We start from the raw sequence: 19,747 nt of genomic DNA, 5'->3' as shown, positions 1-19,747 counted from the left end.
CAAACAGACCAAAGCATATTTCCTAGCAAATATACAGAACTTTAAACTTAGCCTAACATACTAGAGAGATGGGATTTGAAGAAGCAATTTCTCACCCTCTGATGATATAAGCAGTTCACCACGTTTTCATATGCAACTGTTATCTTTGTTGATGAGCCATCAGCACTGTCTAGTTTCTTCATGTTTGGACCCAAAAGGCTAGTTGTGGGTGTTACCCGGAGTAAGCACATTTGAAATATAGATACATAGTCAATATTCACAACTTCAGGTGCAAAATTGATATATGCATGCCAATAGGATAATCATATTCAGCAAACCATAACTTTTCCAATGATACCTCTCAAGACATATCTTGTACCACAGGTATCATAATTATGTCATAATCACATCTCATAATCACACCATTATGTTGAATGCTGAGATTCCCATGTGGTCCCTTGACACTGTTTCTCTGTGCCCTTGGCTACAGAGCTCCCCATTGTAAGGAACAGGATTAGGCTACAGACAGCCAAATATATAAGTAACTGGCTCGCAGAGTCACTGGGTAACCGAGGGACAGCTCACAGAGCGTCTCCTCCTCATGTTCAAGCATGAGACATGCACACGCTCTAAGCAAGGCCATGCACATTCTTAATAGTAAGGGATGTGTCACAACCCAGCTTGAAATGCCTGCTGCTAGCTCTCTATAGGGTCAAACAACACCCTCCCCCAGATCCAGATGTCCCCAAACTTGGTGATGATGAAAATTTGGATGCCGGGTCTGAGGTCTGTCTCCAGTGCTAGAGCAGCTCTCATTGCTCATGGAGTGGGTGGGGGGTCAGGATCAGACCGAGAGACAGCCCAGCAGGGCTCTGTTCAGCCAGGCAATGCTGTCCAGATCCTTTGTTTTCTGAAAGCATGTCCTCATTCCCCCACCTTACTGCCAAGCTTCAGGAGGAGCAAAGAACTCACTCGAGAAAAGATGCTGTGCTAATTATAGAATCATAGAATATCAGGGTTGGAAGAAACCTCAGGAGGTCATCTAGTCCAACCCCCTACTCAAACAGGATCAACCCCAACGAAATCATCCCAGCCGGGCTTTAAAAAACCTTTAAGGATGGAAATTCCCCACCTTGCTAGGTAACCCATTCCAGTGCTTCACCACCATCCTAGGGAAATAGTTTTTCCTAATATCCAACCTAGACCTCCCCCACTGCAACTTGAGACCATTACTCCTTGTTCTGTCATCAGGTACCTCTGAGAACAGTCTAGATCAATCCTCCTTGGAACCCCCTTTCAGGTAGGTGAAGGCTGCTATCAAATCCCCCCTCACTCTTCTCTTCTGCAGACTACATGACCCCACTTGGAACAGCGTCTCCTCATAAGCCATATACTCCAGCCCCCTAATCATCTTAGTTGCCCTCCTTTTGACGCTCCTCAATTTGTCCACATACCTTCTGTACTGGGGGTCCAAAACTGCATGCAAGACTCCAGATGTGGCCCCACCAGTGCTGAATAGAGGGGAATAATTACTTCCCTCAATCTTCTGGCAATGCTCAAATTAATGCAGCCCAATATGCTGTTAGCCTTCTTGGCAACAAGGGCACATTGCTGACTCATATCCAGCTTCTCATCCACTGTAATTCCCAGGTCCTTTTCTGCAGAACTGCTGTTTAGCCAATCAGTCCCCAGCCTGTAGCAGTGCATGGGATTCTTCCATCCTATAGGCTTCATCACTAAGGCGTTTTGGGAAAAGTTCAAGTTCTCCACCCAGTGCCCCCAAACCATCCTAGTGAGGGACACCGAGCTGAAATCTCTGCAATGCATATAGCTATGGCTCCAAATATTGTAGCACCCGAGCGCCTCATAATCTCTAAAATATTTATCAGAACAATACCCCACGCAGTAGGGCCATGCAATTAACACCACTGTGCAGAGTCAAACGTTCCTAGATCTGAAGATCAGAAGGCACCACTGTGATTACCTAGCCTGACCCCTGCATAGCACAAGCAAGAGGCCTGCCCTAAAATAAGTCCCAGGGCAGAGCTGTTATAACAACATCCTGCCTTGATTTAACAATTGTCATTGCTGGAGAATCTACCACAGTCCTTGGTAAATTGTTCCAATGGTTTATTACCCTCATTGTTAAAAGAATTACGCTTTAGTTCAAGTCTGAATGTGTCTAGCTTCAGTTTTCAATCATTGGATCCTGTTATAACTTTCTCTGATAGATCGAAGCCATTGAGCCATATTAAAACACATGTTGCTGAGGCACAGAGGGCATAAGTGAGTTGCCCAAGGTCACAGAAGACTGTGAAAAAGCCTGGAACTGAAGCCAGTTCCTCTGAGTCCCAGGCCAGCACTTTAACCGCTGAACCATCCTTCCTCTCTGGGGCTAGGGGCTGGGGAGGGGGCAGCTGGCGGCTCGGCATGCTGAGATGACCAGAAACTCAGGGAATTAAACTCCTGTGACATCACTAAACAGGAACCCAAGAACCATTATTTTTCCAGATGATAACACTGAGTTATGGGTTTCTTTTTAATCTACTGAGTGATAAATCCATTTGCCAAGGCACAGAGAGGGGCATAGTGGACTAGGAACTCTACATGAGCACCCAGTGTGACGCAAAATGGGCAAATGGGTGATCCATATGGACATAAGATTTAAAGGGAACGCCTGGGTCAATGAGACCATTTCCCTATTATGGCAGGCGACCCTGGAATATTATCCAGTGCATGAAATTGTGAAACTTCAATTTAAACCAGCTGTCTTGTTTCCCCTCCCCGCTCCTGTTGGGCGGCTGTTTCTGAATCTCCCTCCTCGGATGGTCAGAAACCTCCTTCTCCTTCCCAGCCTCAGTTTGCTCCTCATGACTTTGTCCCCATTTGTTCCTGTGCCAACACTGTCCTTTAGCTTCAGGAGCTCATTTCCCTTCCTGGTGTTTACACACCACTCCCACCAATGTATTTATAGTGAAATCCAATTCACGCTCAGCCTGCATTGTGTTAGGCTAAACCAGCCAAGCTCTTTCATTCTCCTCCAAAGTCAGTCTCTCCATTGCCCTCACAATCTCAGGAGCCTTTCTCCACAGCTGCTCCGGCCTGAATTCATCGTTCTTGAATATGAGTGACCAGAATTTAACAGTTTTTCAGGAAATGTTTCACCAGTGCTTGATATAAGGATATTAAAACTTCCCTGTCTCACTGCCACATTCTAGGGTTTCATCTGCCTTGTTCACAACTGCATCACATTGGTGGCTCACAGTCATCCTGAGACTGACTAATATATCCAGGTTTTTCTCCTCCTCCGTTGTTTCCAACTTACCCTCAGCTGTATAAACAGGGACACAGTGAGTAGAAGTAGGGAAGACTGAGAGGTGATTTGATGACAGTGTACAAGCACTTTCAGAGGGATGAAATACCAGCTACTAATGGGCTCCTTAATCTAGCAGGGTAATTTATTACAAGAAGCAGTGGCTGGAAACTGAAGCCAGACAAATTAAATTGGGAAATGAGGCATACATTTTTAACAGCAAGGGTGACTAACCAGTCAAGCAAACTGCCAAGGGAGATGCTGGATCCTCCTGCTATCACTAAACCAAGACTTGGTGTCTTCCTGGAAGATCCGCTTTAGAGGAATGCATGTCATGCATTAATAGAACACAAGTCATTGGGTTCAAGATGGGGATAAATGGGTGAAATTCTGCAGCTTGTGCCATACAGGAGTTCAGACTAGATCAGTTGTTCTCTAACTTATTTGATCATACTTGCTTCTTTGTGTCTATAAGAGTTTATGCCTTCCCCCAGGCACACAAATATATATACTGATTTATGTGGTGGCATGGCTTCGATTGAATTAGTTTCAGCTTTGTTGTTTTTCACTTGCAGTTGTTTTTTTTTAGTTACACAAATGAGCCAATTATCCCGTGAAATAAGAGCAAAAGCAAAACTGTGATTTTGGTCCCTGCTTACAATGAAATTGGCACGCCGTGCCATAGCAAACAGAGCCACGTTGAGATGTCTAGGACTTTGTATAATGCTATTCAAGCTTAACAGTAATCCACCAAAATGAAAAGTGCCACCTAGAGACAAACACACAGCGCCGACTGGGGACTGGATGTGTCTGCAGGGATGAGCTTGGGTAGTTATTCATTGGTGTGAGTAAAATGTGTACAGGAAGATTTTCCCCTACATTTTCTCATGGCCCCAGCCCTCTAAATACATTCCACACCCCCACCAGGGAAGCCCACCACCTAGTTTGAGAGCGTCTGGACTAGATGATATAAAGGCTTATTCTGACCTTAAATTCTCTGACTCTATGAATCATTGTTTTGAGCACATCATTATCTTGGATGCAGCTTGAACAAGTTGCTCCTCTGAATGCTGACAGGAATTCAACAAGGATAGATGCTGGCCAAGAAGAATCGGGATTGTCACAGTAAAACTGGGATATATGGTTTCTTTATTGTCTAAACTAGTCCTTTCTGTCCTGGGGAGAATCTTACAATTGTCCCAGTCTTCAAGCTGGGAACAGCATCCCATCTATGACAAAAGCTTATCACCAAGCAGCAGTGACTGGACACCTTGGTCTCTGCCCTTCGGGAGCTTGTGACCAGAGCTACACAGACACCTCCAGCCTCCTTAAAACAATGAGGTTTATTAGCAAACAGCACGAAGCATTAGAGAAAATGGTTTTATAATAACAGGCAGCTTCCACTCATGTACATTCATACATCTCATGTATCACTTAAACTAAGTTAGACAGGCTTCGCTCTGGAGATAGAGGAACAGAACTGGCCCAACTTTCAGTAAGCTAAGGAACTCTCGGGTCCCAGCCTAGTTTCCCTTTGTTTCTGAGAGCATCTTCCCATCTGTTTGCCCCTTTCTTGTGGAAGCAGCCTTTGCTGAAACCTGAGTGAGCCTGGGCACAATCACCATAGTGCTCAGCCATGTCCGTATTATAGGGTCAAGGTGTGAAGCTGATCTTTGCCTCAGACCTTTCTCCCACCCAGACCATCTAAGATGATCCCTCCATGGCCATTGCTCCATTATTTGGCAGTTCAACCCATTCAGCCTCAATGGCTGGCAAACACCAGTCCAGTGACTGGCTGAAACTCCCTGTGACCCTGTGACACTCCAACACTCTCCTCAGAAATCCACTACTTTCCCCGCACTGTCACCCCCTAGCTCCCCCACATGTGCCACAGACACCACGGTGCTGGAGTCACGAGGCTTCCCAGAATCCAGCTGTCACAGGGGGCTGTGGTAAGAGGCCTTTATAGACAAATGTTAGGAGCATTGCTCTGTGGGACCCTGATATAGACCTGATGTTAGGGTATCAGAACATCCTTGAATGTATTTATCCTCCTGCCACCACAGTGAGGGATGGCAAGGCTATTATTGACCTGTGCAGAGGCCCAGAGACAGCCAATGGCCCACAGTCACACAGGGCAAGGGAATCAAACCCAGCTTTATTGAGTCACAGAGCAGTACCCAGACTACAGGACCAGCCTTCCAGCCATCTGAGCTGTAACAGTCCCAGCTAGATTCTCTGCTGTACCAGAGGAGCTCCCTCATGCACTGCAGAGAGCAGGGATGGCAAGGAGCCAGTTACAGAAGTTTGATTCCCTGGCCTGATTTGATTCTCCCCTTCCCTCAGCAGAGTTTAGAGCAGCCTGGGAGCTGGGCTGACCTCCGCCCATCGGTAATGGCTCCCAAGAGCATGGCACACTCTGGCCAAGTTCCTGCAGATTGGGGCCATCCCATAGTGTCCCCTACTTGCCTGAGCTAGAAATTCAGGCACCCTGCCTTTCCCTCAAAGGTCCTTGCAATGACTTACTCTCATCCCGGGATACTTAAAACAAGAACCCCCTTTGTAGGGTCACATTTATTGAGTCTTCTCTAAAGCACAGGCTCTCCTACCTTCCGGCCCCATCTTCCTCCTTTACTCATGAGCTCCTGACCCCAGCAACCTCCTTGCAGGAGTCTGCATTGTTTTAGGCTTGCTGTATTCCCTGCTTCTCCTTTTCCTCGAGACCCCGCCCTCTGCCCAAACTTTTCCCCTGAGACCCCACCCTCTGCTCTTCCTCTTCCCCTTCCCCTGTAGAGCCACCCCCCTGATCAGGCCTGAGCTTGATTTGGGTAAGAGCTGCCCAGGGAACCACTGAGGAGAGTCCCAGGCTCACCAGCGTCCCTGGTTTGAACATCCTTGGGGTGGGGAGACAAGGTGGGGGCTTCTCTCAGGCAGCTTTTATCATGGCCCGGCTCTGGCTTATAGCCTGGACAGGGGATGGAGCCCTGGGTAATGAGGAGGAGCAGGGGATAGGATCTCAAGGGGGATGAGAAGTGGCTGGAGCGAGGTCACAGAGGGGACAGGGCTCTTGCATGTGTCCCACTTTTGCCTTTTGAGAGGTGGTCACCCTATGGTAAATGTGCTGGACTGGGACAGGAGCTAACCACATCTTTGTTGGGGAGTTGAAGTCCATTTCCACCCCTTTGCATTGCTGGGGCAGCACAATCTGAGGGAAGCAGGAGGGAATCTGAGCCTGAGTCTCTTGCTAGAACGCCTGTGTGTCAGACCCTCACTCACACACGCAACTCTGCCCTGCCTCGGTGGGGAGTGGTTCAGCAGGTGTGTGGTGTGCAGAGCCATCAATGGGGGAGCTGCGGGGGGTTCTGTGAATGGCTTTTCTTGGGGCTCTGATGTTAGTCATGTCTCTGACATGACTCAGTCACAACCACTTGGCTCAGGGTGTAGGAGAAGAGTGTGTGTCCGTGGCAGTTGAGTAGCCCCTGTCCACAGCTGGTGCAGCCCCCATGGATCATGCAGCACATTTAGCGCTCAGGGAGGGCCAGGACTGCGACTCCACAACAGCTCTGCAGCTTTTTTCATGGCCCCTTGTTTTTTAACCAGAGACGGAACAGCTACAGCCCAGGTGTAATGGGAAACAACATCCACATCCCTTCTCTTTATTGACTGTATCAGCAAGAATGGTGAGGTTGGCGCAGCCACCGATACTGCTCTTTACTAGCCAACATCTCATCTGTCCCCGGCTCTCCTCGACCACATTCAATTTTTAAATGCTGCTTCCTGCTTGGTTTCCTTCCACCAGTGCACTGCCCTCCCTCAACAGTGTTTGGGGACAAGCCACCACACATTGCTCAAGGACTTAGACCCCACCTGAACCACTACAGAGTGGAGATCAGTAGCTCATGTCACCTCAGATGTAAGTGTCCAGGAAGGAATAGGTGACCTGTGTTTCTCATGGTCAATATCAGCAGCGCAAGATCCAGGTGATGAACTGACTCTTTATTTGATGAACACCCTGATTATTCTCGCACGAAGGTGTTTGCTTTTCACGCTGTACACAATTGGGTTCATCAGGGGTGGGACCAGCAAGTAGACATAGCCCAGGAGAATCTGAAGCAAGTGAGAAGAGCTATTCCCGAATCTGTGTATCACAGACAAGCCAATTTCTGGTGTGAAGAAGAGCAGGACGGCACAGAGGTGGGAGACGCAGGTGTTCAGGGCCCTGAGGCACTCCATGGGGGACGCGACGCTCAGCACTGTTTTGATGATCATCACATAAGAGAGAAAGATGAGCAATGAATCCAACCCAACCGTTAAGAGTTTAACAGACAAGCCATAGATGCTATTGACTGTGATGTCTGAACAAGCCATCTTCATGACCTCCTGATGCAGACAGTAGGAATGGGAGAGGACATTGGCTCGACAGTATTGGAACCGTTTCAGGAGAAATGGGACTGGGAATACTAGGACCACCCCTCTTAGCGCAAACACCAGTCCCATTTTGGCTATTCTTGGCAGAGTTAATATGGAAGCATATCTCAGCGGGTTACAGATTGCAACAAAATGGTCAAAGGCCATCAGTAACAGCATGGAGGATTCAGTTAATGAAAGCGAGTGGATGAAGAAGACCTGGGCAAAACAGGCATCGAGGCTGATCTCCCTAGAGTTAAACAAGTATATGCCCAGTATCGTTGGCATGGTGGCTATGGATAAGCCAAGATCTGTAACGGCCAACATGGAAAGGAAAATGTACATGGGCTCATGGAGGCTTGGATCTGTTTTTATAATGAACAGAATGACTGAATTTCCTACTATTGAAATAGCGTACATTAAGCAGAAGGGGATAGAGATCCAGAGATGGGCGTCTTCCTGCCCAGGTATCCCGGTGAGAAGGAACACTGCAGAGTTGAATTTGGTGTCATTGACAGATGACATAATGTACTAGGCTCGTCCGAGGAGTTTTGAGCTTTCCTTCCTGAAAAGAAAAAGAATAGGAGACTAGATGATATTTAACTAGACATCTTTCTGATCTTAGTGGAAGTCTAGAGAATCCCAGGAGCTGAAGGAAGATAAGCAAAAATATTGTCTTGGATTTTCACCACCGATAGGAAGATAGGCATTGCCAGACTGTATCAGACCTGTAGTCCATACAGCTCAGTATCCAGTGGCCAGTTCCAGATGCTAGAGAGGACTGTCCAAGAAGCTCTGTAATAGTCAGGAAATGTTTCTGTCTGACACCCATTAGTTCGAGACATATTTAGTGGTATAATCAGGAAGGTTTACAGCCCTTAGAAGACTCTTTTAAAAACCCTCATTATTGTAATTTAATTTTCTGCTTAGCCATATGAACATCCCATCCCTCTTTGAATCTTGCTAAGTTTTTGGCACCATTGATATCTTGTGGCTGGGAGTTCCATAACCTACTTGAGCACTGTGTGATTTTACAAGTGTGACTTTACCGCACACACAGTGTCTTGCCCTTCGTGTCTGAGTGTGCCCCAATGTATCATGACATGTGTAAACACATTGCAAATGCATGGTGAAAATATGCATAGAAGCTATTTATAAACATGTTTCATTGCCTCATTATATACTTTTTTTTTATTGTGTCCACTCCTGAGAGTCCAAATTATCTCACTGCCTCTTTCCAGTACATTGGATAAATTCATAGGTTCAGGTTCTGAATTCAGTAACATTTACATCTACAGTGTAACTCCATATTTACATGTGCAAATTTGATCAGAACAGAGCTGTATTAACTTTCCCTTACCAAACGATCCCGGTGATACACTGTGACCCCCAACAATTCTCCAAGAGAAGTTGAAGTGCTTTTCCTGGTCAGCATTTAAAAAATCTAGAGAGTTCGATCATCCTGCAGGCTATTCTACCTCCTCACAGGACCTGCATCCTTTCCCTGTGCAAGTGTTTGTATATTCCTGGTAAGTTACAAGCCTGTATCCGGAGTGATAACAGACATTGGGGTGAGTGTAGATAATTCTGAGTCCCTGAGCTCTCACTCTCTATTACATAAACAACAAGGAGTCTTGGGGCACCTTAAAGACTAAGGCCTGGTCCTCACTAACCCCCCATTTCGAACTAAGGTATGCAAATTCAGCTACGTTAATAACGTAGCTGAATTCGAAGTACCTTAGTTCGAACTTACTGCGGGTCCAGACGTGGCAGGCAGGCTCCCCCGTTGATGCTGTGTACTCCTCTCACCGAGCTGGAGTACCGGCGTCGACGGCAAGCACTTCCGGGATCGATCCCAGAAGATCGATTGCTTACCGCCGGACCCGGAGGTAAGTGTAGATGCATCCGAAGAAGTGAGGTTTTTACCCACGAAAGCTTATGCCCAAATAAATCTGTTAGTCTTTAAGGTGCCACCAGACTCCTTGTTGTTTTTGTAGATACAGACTAACATGGCTACCCCCTGATACTCTCTATTACAGTATGCCAACATTTTTATGGCTGACTTAGAACAACGCTTCCTCAGCTCTCGTCCCCTAGTGCCCCTCCTCTACTTGCGCTACATTGATGACATCTTCATCATATGGACCCACGGAAAGGAGGCCATTGAAGAATTCCACCTGGACTTCAACAATTTCCACCCCACCATCAACCTCAGCCTGGACCAGTCCACACAAGAGATCCACTTCCTGGACACTACAGTACAAATAAGTGATGGTCACATAAACACCACCCTATACCGGAAACCTACTGACCGCTATACGTACCTACATGCCTCCAGCTTCCATCCAAGACACATCATACGATCCATAGTCTACAGCCAAGCCCTAAGATACAACCGAATTTGCTCCAACCCCTCAGACAGAGACAAACACCTACAAGATCTTTATCAAGCATTCGTAAAACTACAATACCCACCTGGGGAAGTGAGGAAACAGATTGACAGAGCAAGACGGGTACCCAGAAATCACCTACTACAGGACAGGCCCAACAAGGACAATAACAGAACACCACTGGCCATCACATACAGCCCCCAGCTAAAACCTCTCCAGCGCATTATCCACAATCTACAACCTATCCTGGAAAATGATCCCTCACTCTCACAGACCTTGGGAGGCAGGCCAGTCCTCGCTTACAGACAACCCCCCAACCTGAAGCAAATACTCACCAGCAACTACACACCACACCACAGAAACACCAACCCAGGAACCAATCCCTGTAGCAAACCTCGTTGCCTACTCTGTCCCCATATCTACTCTGGCAACAGCATCAGAGGACCCAACCACATCAGCCACAACATCAGGGGCTCATTCACCTGCACATCCACTAATGTCATATATGCCATCATGTGCCAGCAATGCCCCTCTGCCATGTACATTGGCCAAACGGGACAGTCCCTCCGCAAAAGAATAAATGGACACAAATCGGACATCAGGAATGGTAACATACACAAGCCAGTAAGTGAACACTTCAATCTCCCTGGTCATTCTATTACAGATTTAAAAGTCACTGTCATTGAACAAAAAAACTTCAGAAACAGACTTCAAAGAGAAACAGCAGAACTAAAATTCATTTGCAAATTTAACACCATTAATCTGGGCTTGAATAGGGATTGGGAGTGGCTGGCTCACTACAGAAGCAGCTTTTCCTCTCCTGGAATTGACACCTCCTCATCTATTATTGGGAGTGGACTACATCCACCCTGATTGAATTGGCCTTGTCAACACTGGTTCTCCACTTGTGAAGTAACTCCCTGCTCTCCATGTGTCAGTATATAATGCCTGCATCTGTAGCTTTCACTCTATGCATCCGAAGAAGTGAGGTTTTTACTCACGAAAGCTTATGCCCAAATAAATCTGTTAGTCTTTAAGGTGCCACCAGACTCCTTGTTGTTTTTGTAGATACAGACTAACACGGCTACCCCCTGCCTTGTTGTTTTTGTAGATACAGACTAACACGGCTACCCCCTGATACTTGATCTATTACATAGTAACCTCAGCACCTGTTATTCAGATCTGATGAGGGTTTGCAGGAACTGGATTTCAAAGTCAACTGCATGAGAATTCATTGAAATGCAACTTCATTTCACACATGAAAGTAGACTATTCCTCTTTCTCACCATGACTGTCTATGTCCTGTATTCACAAAATCCATACCACCTGGGAATGGCATTGGGACATACAGGGAGCTGAGCTGCCATAATGAATGTGTGTGTTAAACCCAGTTCTGGGGATATTTGCTGTAGAGCTATATTGGGTTAACGATTGGGATGTTTATGCCATGGCTATAATAGGTTAAACCAGTACCGCTTCTCTTAATTTAATAAGAGGCTGCTGGAGAACGAAGTGGTAGGGAAGTAACAGCTCAAGAAAAGCCATCTCTCCGTTAGCACTTCAGGGAAGCTGAGAGACATCGCCGGAGCTGCAAGCTGGTAAGAGCCTATTTCCAGGCTCCAGCCACGTTACACAGCTTCTTTTGCCAGGACTGGGAATTTGTCCAGAGGTGGGGTAGCTATTACTGAGAAGCTCTTCAGACTGACACTCACAGACACCGCTTGGGAAATCCTTGACCTGCTTGGATCCCCATCAGAGTTTCAAGGCTTGGGGTCAGAGACATGTACAGACAGTTCTCTGAAAACCCTCCTATTCTACCATGTTACACTTTCTTCCTGCTCTTCAGATTAAACAGTATTTTGGTTCAAGAGGACTGGCTGGTCACTCGTCTCACCACTCCTAGAGGGAAGAACCACAGGTGCCAAACCCACTGGGACCTGCTCAGTAAGCATAGTCGACCTGCAGTGTGCGGTAGCCCAGGGCCCATTCTGAGGGCAGGAGGCCTGCAGGATTTGGAAACCAGGGAGGGGGCAGAGATGGCAGTAGCCCTGTAACTTTACAGGGCAGAGATTCTAGAGCCCTCAGCCAGTCAGGAAACAGAAATATGCCCTATTCCTGCATCCACAATCAAGTCAGAGAATAAAATAATAGAAAATACATTTGCTGATAAAATTTCCAGAGGCAAATAAACCTGAAGTGATTTGGAAACTAGTCACTGATAGTCCGTGGGGTCTCCTCTCGCTCAGCCCCTGGCAGAATCGGACCGAGAGCACAGGGCACTGGAAGAAAAGGGACCGCTTGAGACATGCTGACTTGGTAAATCACGGTTTTAACATGTTGAGGTTGAATAATCCACCATGCAGTTTGGGCAGCTGTTGGGGAGGGGTTCCCAATCTCTCTAGCTCTCCCTGCCCTCCAGCCCCTGTCACTGAGTCACCCTGACAGCCCAGCTGTGTCCTCTGCCACTGCACAGAACATCTGCAAATGGAATCAGCTCGCAGCCTTTCCCCTTCACTTTGCATTGTAAAGATAGTGAAACCTGCCAATGTACCCAATTCCTGCTGGACGGGGAGCCGCTGACATGAGAGGTCTTCACCCTAAACAACAAGGAGTCATCGGCAATGTTGCACAGGCAGCAGGCAGTATCTGTTCAGATACGGAGGGAACTGTGTTTATGAAGCATGTCTGCACATTCCCTTGGGGGCCACTTGGCCATCAGGGAACCTCAGCTGCTTAACTTAGTGTGCACCAGCTTTAACCCCCGTCACAGCCAATGAGATGAGAGGTGATGCTACCTAATTGGTCGGCAGCACCAGCCCGGCTGCAGGCTCTATTCCTGGAATCTGGGCTTGTCACCACTGTTCGTATGGTTCCAATTAGTCACAGGGCTACCTCGGGGCGACTGAGTTGTAACAATGATGCTGTCAAAGCTGTGATCTTGCTGAAATAAAATATAGTAATAAGAATAAGAAGGGAAAGGATATTCCATAAGACTTCCTATGGATTTCCCTAAGATTGTTCCAAGAGGGCAGGTCCTTTCCCTTCTCCCTGAGGAATGAAAAGAGAGACCCAGAATCCAGGGATCCCCAAAGTTAGGCATAGATCTGAGTGATCCACTCTGAGCTAGGCCCAACCACCCACAATTTCTCTGCCTCTACATCTTCTCTAGGTCCCTCTCCAGCTCCCTGCTAGCACAGGTTCATCAGAGATGTGCTACCAGGACCTGTCACAGGATGTGCCGAAGAGGGGTTGTACAGGGTGGAGGTGGCTGCTGAGTGATTAGAACAGCTGATGGACACAATACCCCAACTGCAGACTGTCCCTATATCTACTCTAGCAACAATGTCATAGGACCCAACCACATCAGCCACACTATCAAGGACTCATTCACCTGCACATCTACTAATGTGATATATGCCATCATGTGCCAGCAATGCCCCTCTGCCATGTACATTGGCCAAACCGGACAGTCTCTACATAGAAGACTAAATGGACACAAATCAGACATCAGGAATAGTAAAATACAAAAACCAGTAGGAGAACACTTGAGTCTCCCTGGACACTCAGTAACAGATTTAAAAGGAGCCATCCTGCAACAAAAAAGCTTCAAAAACAGTCTACAAAAAGAAACTGCAGAGCTGCAATTCATTTGCAAACTTAACACCATCAATTTGGGCTTGAATAGGGACTGGGTGTGGCTGGCTCACTACAAAAGCAATTTTCCCTCTCTTGGTATTGACACCTCCTCATCAGCTATTGGGAGTGGCCCACATCCACCCTGACTGAATTGGCCTTGTCAGCACTGGTTCTCCACTTGTAATAAGGGAAAGGAGATTATTTTCATGTGCCGGTATATTTTTGCCTGTATCTGTAATTTTCACTCCACACCTCTGATGAAGGGGGCTCTTTTCCTATGAAAGCTTATGTCCAAATAAATCTGTTAGACTTTAAGGTGACACTGGACTCTTTGTTGTTTTTGTGGACACAGACTTACATGGCTACCTCTCTGACACATGAAATATATGGCAGAATTTGGGTAAAACAGAATAGGAGACATACAATTCTCCCCCGAGGAGTTCAGTCACAAATTTAATTAATGCCTTTTTTAATCAGCATCATCAGCATGGAAGCATGTCCTCCTATGGGAAATGTTGCATTCTGGTACGTTAATTACCCAGTCCCTGATTTGCACCCAGAGTAGTGGGCAGGGCTGGGTCCCCTCCAACCCCCTTAAACCAAACTTTACCATGAGGGAGTGTGGCCAATGGACTGCACCTTGTCCCTGAGGCAAGGGACTAGATTTTGGGGTAGCAGCGTGGCCACGAAGGCAGGAGTGGACTAGGACTGCTCATATACCCCTAGAAGAGGGTGAGAATGGAGTAGTGGGCACTCCTGGAGGGCAGTGTCCTGAAGAGAACACCGCCAAGTGGGGAGCAACGCGAGTGCTAAACATCACATCAGACAATGGGCGACACACCACCTGCAGAGGGCGCTCCACACCTGAACAGAGCTAATTCCCAGAGCGACCAGCGGGAGGCTCCAGCGGTGGTGAGTCCAAACCCAACAGGAAAGGCAGGCAATACACACTCCTCCCTCTCTGAGGAGACACAGCCTTCAGCTGCAGGGCAGGAGCTGGTCTCACCCCCGCCCACACCCCAGGCCCCTGGAAGGATGCAGTTTCGCACAGCTGCATAGTAATTGAGAAGACTCTCCCATTCCTTCAGCAATTCCTAGGATTTTCCTTTTCTTCTGGGGTCCCCTTAACATCCTGAGCTACACGGAAGAAATCATTGCCAATTAGCACATAAATAGTATCATTGTTTACTACCTCCACCATACAGCTTCCAAACTCTCTGCCCAGGTCTACACTAGCATTGGGGTTGACCTATGATACGCAACTTCAGCTACGCGACTCTTAGGTCGACCTACCTGACTGTGAGGAGGGCGGCGAGTCGACCGCTGCTGCTCCCCCATCGACTCTGCTTCCGCCTCTTGCAAGCTGCAGTTCCGGAGTCGACGGGGAGTGCGATCGATTTTATCGCGTTTACACTAGACACGATAAATCGACCCCCAATAGATCGATCACTACCTGCCAATCCGGCAGGTAGTGAAGCCTGCCCTCTGTTTCTATGTGCACTTTAGCCAAAGACACAAGGATTTTCTATCTGTCTACTTCGAAAAGCTCTGGACTCTATCCTGGCAGTATGTCCCCTTCTTGCACTACATTTCACCTAACCACACAAATTTCTGCCCTGTATCTTCCTACCCAAAGTGTTCTTGCCATTAATGATGACAGCCTTTATGTGCTTCATGCCTTGTATATAGGTTACTTTCAGAAACCCAATTTAGCAAGTGACAGATGCCCGAGGGGCTTCTGTGCACAGGGTCGAAGCATTCACATAAGATACCTGCTGTCTGTTCCCCCCCCAGCACAGGGCATGTATTGCTCAGGTGAGCAGTGGAATTACAATGATAGCAATTCTCAGCTCTTCTGTTCTTACAGGAGATTTAGGTCAGGGATTATAGGAATGGTTTTGGAGAGGTGAGTGCCCAGACTCCCAGCCATCCTCTTTCTTCCCAGGAAACTTGACCCTTGTGTCCTACCAAGTTTAAACCCCTCTCTGTGTGTTTTTTTTTTTTTTCACAATAGATGACTGTTTGCTCAAATCATCAGATAGAGAACCCATCTCATTCAGAGTTTTTACCTTCTTGTCCTATACCCACTATTTTGCAACATCTTTACATATGTTTAAGGCATGGTCCTGAGCAAGAAGGTCAAACATTCCTTCAAAGCTTGTAACACCTTTACCCCTTGCCCACTTTCCCATCAAATCTTTCATTTGGTTACATATTCCACATTACTCATACCAGCACCCTTCTTAAGATTCCTAAATTTTGCTCTATGTGCTTAAGGGGTAATTGAAATTCTGAATACAATAATCTAAAGCATCCTCAACTGGCAATTTACTGAATATAGCCAGAGCTTTTTCAATCAACTTTGCAATTAAACAGGGCATATTTTGTTCGTCAGGAATCTTATGAATCACACAAAGCCTCTCAAAGATAGTAAAGTATTCAGCAATGTCACCTGCTTCATTATATGAGGGACACAATGGATCTTTGAAGAAGTGAGAATCAGTGGAGTAGGAGGGCTCTGGTTCTGCTTTTCCAGCAAGAACTACCGGTGTTTCTGCTCTCTCTCTTTCTCCTCAGTTTTTTCTTGTTTTAGTGCCATAGCCCTTCTGTGTTCAGCCTCCTCTCTGGCAGCCTCTCTCTATTTTATCTGCAGAATTCTCCTTTTGTTGTTTTTCTACTGTCTATATTCCAAAGTGCTCCAATTTCACAATCGATTCACTGTTTTCACTCATCTTCCTTCTTTTCTGCCTCTACTTCCCATTCCTGAAATAAGCAAACAGAAAATAATAAACTGGTAACCTCTTAAACTGATCTCCAGCCACCACACATAAAATCTAAATTAAAATCTCCACACCAGTGTATGAAGAGCAAATCTCCTCAGAACAAATTGTGGATTTCACCCTCTTTGCCGTGCTACTATGACAGATGTCCACAGGCTGCAACCTGGAACTGGGGTATCACTGAGCTCTCTGCCATACCAGTCTGGGCCCCCACTCACAGTGTGATAACGTGAAAAGCTGCAAACCCCTCCAGGTGCTGCACTCACACAAATATTCACAGGCAGGGACACACCCGGCTGAGTTATGTGAATGCTTTTGCCAGCCACTCATGAAGTAACAATAGAGAGGTTTCAGCCAGTTCCCCCCAGCTTCCAAGCTGGGGACTCTAGTGCTGTACCGTCTTATCTTTGTCAGATGCCTGACCAGTGCAAGTTAATTCCCAGTCCATCCCTCCCTCAATGTGGAGAGAACAAAGCAGCAGCAGATTTCTTGAGCAGATTTGCCTTTACAGTTCAAACAACACATTGTTTTATGTAAAAAATGTACATCAGAGGCATACATTTCAGAAAGATAGATATTAAATGATTATAAGTAACAAGTGTACTGATCAAAGTAGATTACCATAAAGCAAAATTGTTATCCGTGTGCTATAAATGGACAGGGTTTGAATCAAGCACTGTCTCACCCTGATGGTGCAAACAGTTATCCATTCTTCCATACCTGGGCCGGGTTTACACCTCCCCAGTCAAAGTCTTTTTTCAACTTCATTGTCCCAAACAAACCCCCCAACATGGTTAGTGGAAAAGTACAGACAAAAGATGGAGTCCAGCATCACATAAGCTGTTCACATGCCCTTACGTGCTTTCATGAATCATAGCAGGGACCATTACCCATATTCAGGCTAGAACATGCACAGGAAAGTCAATCAGGTAGGGATAAGCTTCCTCCATGACCCATTGTGTTCATTGATGTGCCATCAACTTGAATAGTCCATTCCCAATGTGCTGGGTAGACTGGATGTAAGCTACCTTGTGGGAGCTACCACAGGAACAAACACATTTGAAATACAGGCACATCATCAGTACTGATAAGTTCAGATACAAAAGTGATACATGCATACAAATAGGATAATCATTCAGCAAACCACAACTTTCCCCTAGAAACCTTGCATGACATATTTTGTACAAGATTTGCTGCAATTACACAACAGTGGTGAATATGGGGGTGTTGCTTTGGTGTATACAGGGCCGGTGCAAGGAGGTTTCGCGCCCTAGGCGAAACTTCCACCTTGTGCCACCCCCCAGCCCTGTGGCAGCTCCCCGCCCCCCCTTGCCCTGAGGCGCTTTCCCCCACGGCAGCTCCCCCCCCCCAGGAGCCGTGCGGCAGCTCCCCACCCCAGCTCATCTCTGCTCTGCCTCCTCCCTGAGCACACGACCCCCGCTCTAATTCTCCTCCCCTCCCAGGCTTGTGGCACCAAACAGCTGATTGGTGCCACAAGCCTGGGGGGGTGGGAGAAGTGGAGCAGCAATGGCGTGCTCGGGGAGGAGGCAGAGAAGAGGTGAACTGGGGCGGGGAGCTGCCGCACGGCTCCCCAGCCGGGTGGGTGGGGAGCTGCTGTGGGAGGGGGTGCCTCAGGGCGGGCTGGCGGGGGGGGAGCTGCTGCAGGGCGCCCCCAAATCTTGGCACCCTAGGAAACCGCCTAGTTTGCCTTAATGGTAGCACCAGCCCTGGGTGTATAGATGTTTACAGCAATATATTTATACAACTAGAGCTCTCTGAGTTCTAATTTTGTATGAGACGTGCATCCCTGTCCTGAAAAGATTGCATTCTGGTCCGTACCACAGGAGAAAAGCAAACCGAAGTACAGAGCAATGGAAAATGAAATAATGTTTTCCCTGCTACCCATCACATGCGCAATACGTGACCCTCTGAAAATGTCCCTTTCACTTTCCTTGTTCAGCAAGTGTCACCTGCGCTTTCTTTGTCAGACCTCAGCCCCACACACATTACTGGATCAACAATCCTTTTGCCACAGTATCTTGGGAGCCATTCACCCCATCAATCATCTTCAAAATCTTCACTGCATATCACAGAGGAATGTAGCTTCCTTGCAGACCAAGCGCTTCCCAGGTCCATCTGTGGAAAGGGGCTTCCGGGGTCTGGTTATATATTCGCGCAGTGGTAGTCTTGTGTTACTGAAGCTCCTGGTGTCCACGTAATAGGTCGTGTAGCTGCACTCCTCCATATGCCCAATTTAGAACTTGCTGGTCTTTCACTCTAGTACTGTGTCCCCAGCAAGAAAGCTGCCAAAACTGACACAGCTGATGGGGGTGGTTGCTGGGTTCAATATATCCTCTCTCCTGATCTTCTGCAGCCCCTTGATATGAAGCAGCTGCTGGAAACCACAGGCCTGGGAAACCTCAGCTTTCCTCAGCCCCCTCCATATCGCTCCCACCCAGGGGAGGTGGGGTGCCCATTGTTCTATTAGGCTGCAGCTTTGTCGCAAGCCTGCTGCCAGGACAGCCCCACAAAGACTGTGGAAGGGAACAGGGCAGCAGTTGGTCCTGTTCAAGTACCCGCAGCTTTCGAGCAACCTCCAGCCCTGTCTATGAAGCTGCCCCCTGCCCAGCAATCCCTCCACACAGGTTCATACTGAGCCGGTTGCGGTTCGCAGCTGCACGTTGCTTAGGGGTGCCAACTCAGTCTAACGGGACGGACCAGACACCATTGCTGAAAATTCATCCAGTATGACCGAGCTGGCAACTCTAAGGCTGCTTGATGGCCAGGGACTTTGCTTTACTATGATTAATAATCCGACTAATGCACCCGGCTTCTTGCCCAGCCAGATCAGCTCTCAGCTGCAGCGATTCGCAGAGATACACCTGCAATGGCCACTGAAGTCAATTTAAAAATAGCCCCTTGGCTGTTTTAACTGGTTCCTAGGGTGGGATGCACATTAGAAGTGGCAGAGAGAGGGAGGCATGTCTGTGTCTGTGTCTGGTGAGTTACAAAGGAAAGGGAGAGGTGGATGCAAATGCATAGGGACAGAGAGAGAGAGAGAGAGATGGGCAGTGACTGAATTGAACAGGGACCCCCTGCTTCTGCCATTCTAGGGAGCACTTTCAAAGGGAAAGACAAACCCTCTCCCTGACCCCAAACCAGAACTTCCAGGTGCAGGAAATATTTCCTTCCGGGGAATCCGGCTGGATCAATCTAGGAACCAGAGCACTCAGGGAAACACT

General features: G+C 47.4%; 1 protein-coding gene across 2 annotated transcripts; it reads right to left on the bottom strand.

The window, feature by feature from the left end:
- Window positions 1–5,880: 5,880 nt before the first annotated feature.
- Window positions 5,881–8,260, bottom strand: LOC117872322 (olfactory receptor 51G2-like). Of its 2 annotated transcripts, XM_034760672.1 has the most exons (2): window positions 7,321–8,224; window positions 5,881–5,897 (listed from the first exon to the last, which is right to left on the bottom strand). In XM_034760672.1, exons 1-2 carry the CDS (start codon window positions 8,222–8,224, stop codon window positions 5,881–5,883), a joined length of 921 nt encoding a protein of 306 aa, XP_034616563.1. The 2 variants fall into 2 exon arrangements, with proteins under 2 accessions (XP_034616563.1, XP_034616567.1); XM_034760676.1 differs by lacking the exon at window positions 5,881–5,897 and having other exon boundaries at window positions 7,289–8,260.
- Between the last annotated feature and the right edge of the window lie 11,487 nt (window positions 8,261–19,747).

The sequence above is a fragment of the Trachemys scripta genome, chromosome 1 (genome assembly GCF_013100865.1).
Source record: "Trachemys scripta elegans isolate TJP31775 chromosome 1, CAS_Tse_1.0, whole genome shotgun sequence".
Classification (NCBI taxonomy): domain Eukaryota; kingdom Metazoa; phylum Chordata; order Testudines; family Emydidae; genus Trachemys; species Trachemys scripta.
The sequence above is the reverse complement of the archived record's forward strand: the minus strand, read 5'-3'. Positions and strand labels throughout refer to the sequence as shown.

Coding starts and splice junctions, on each gene's coding strand:
- LOC117872322 (XM_034760676.1), bottom strand. CDS start 8,224: ATGTCATCTGTCAATGACACCAAATTCAACTCTGCAGTGTTCCTTCTC.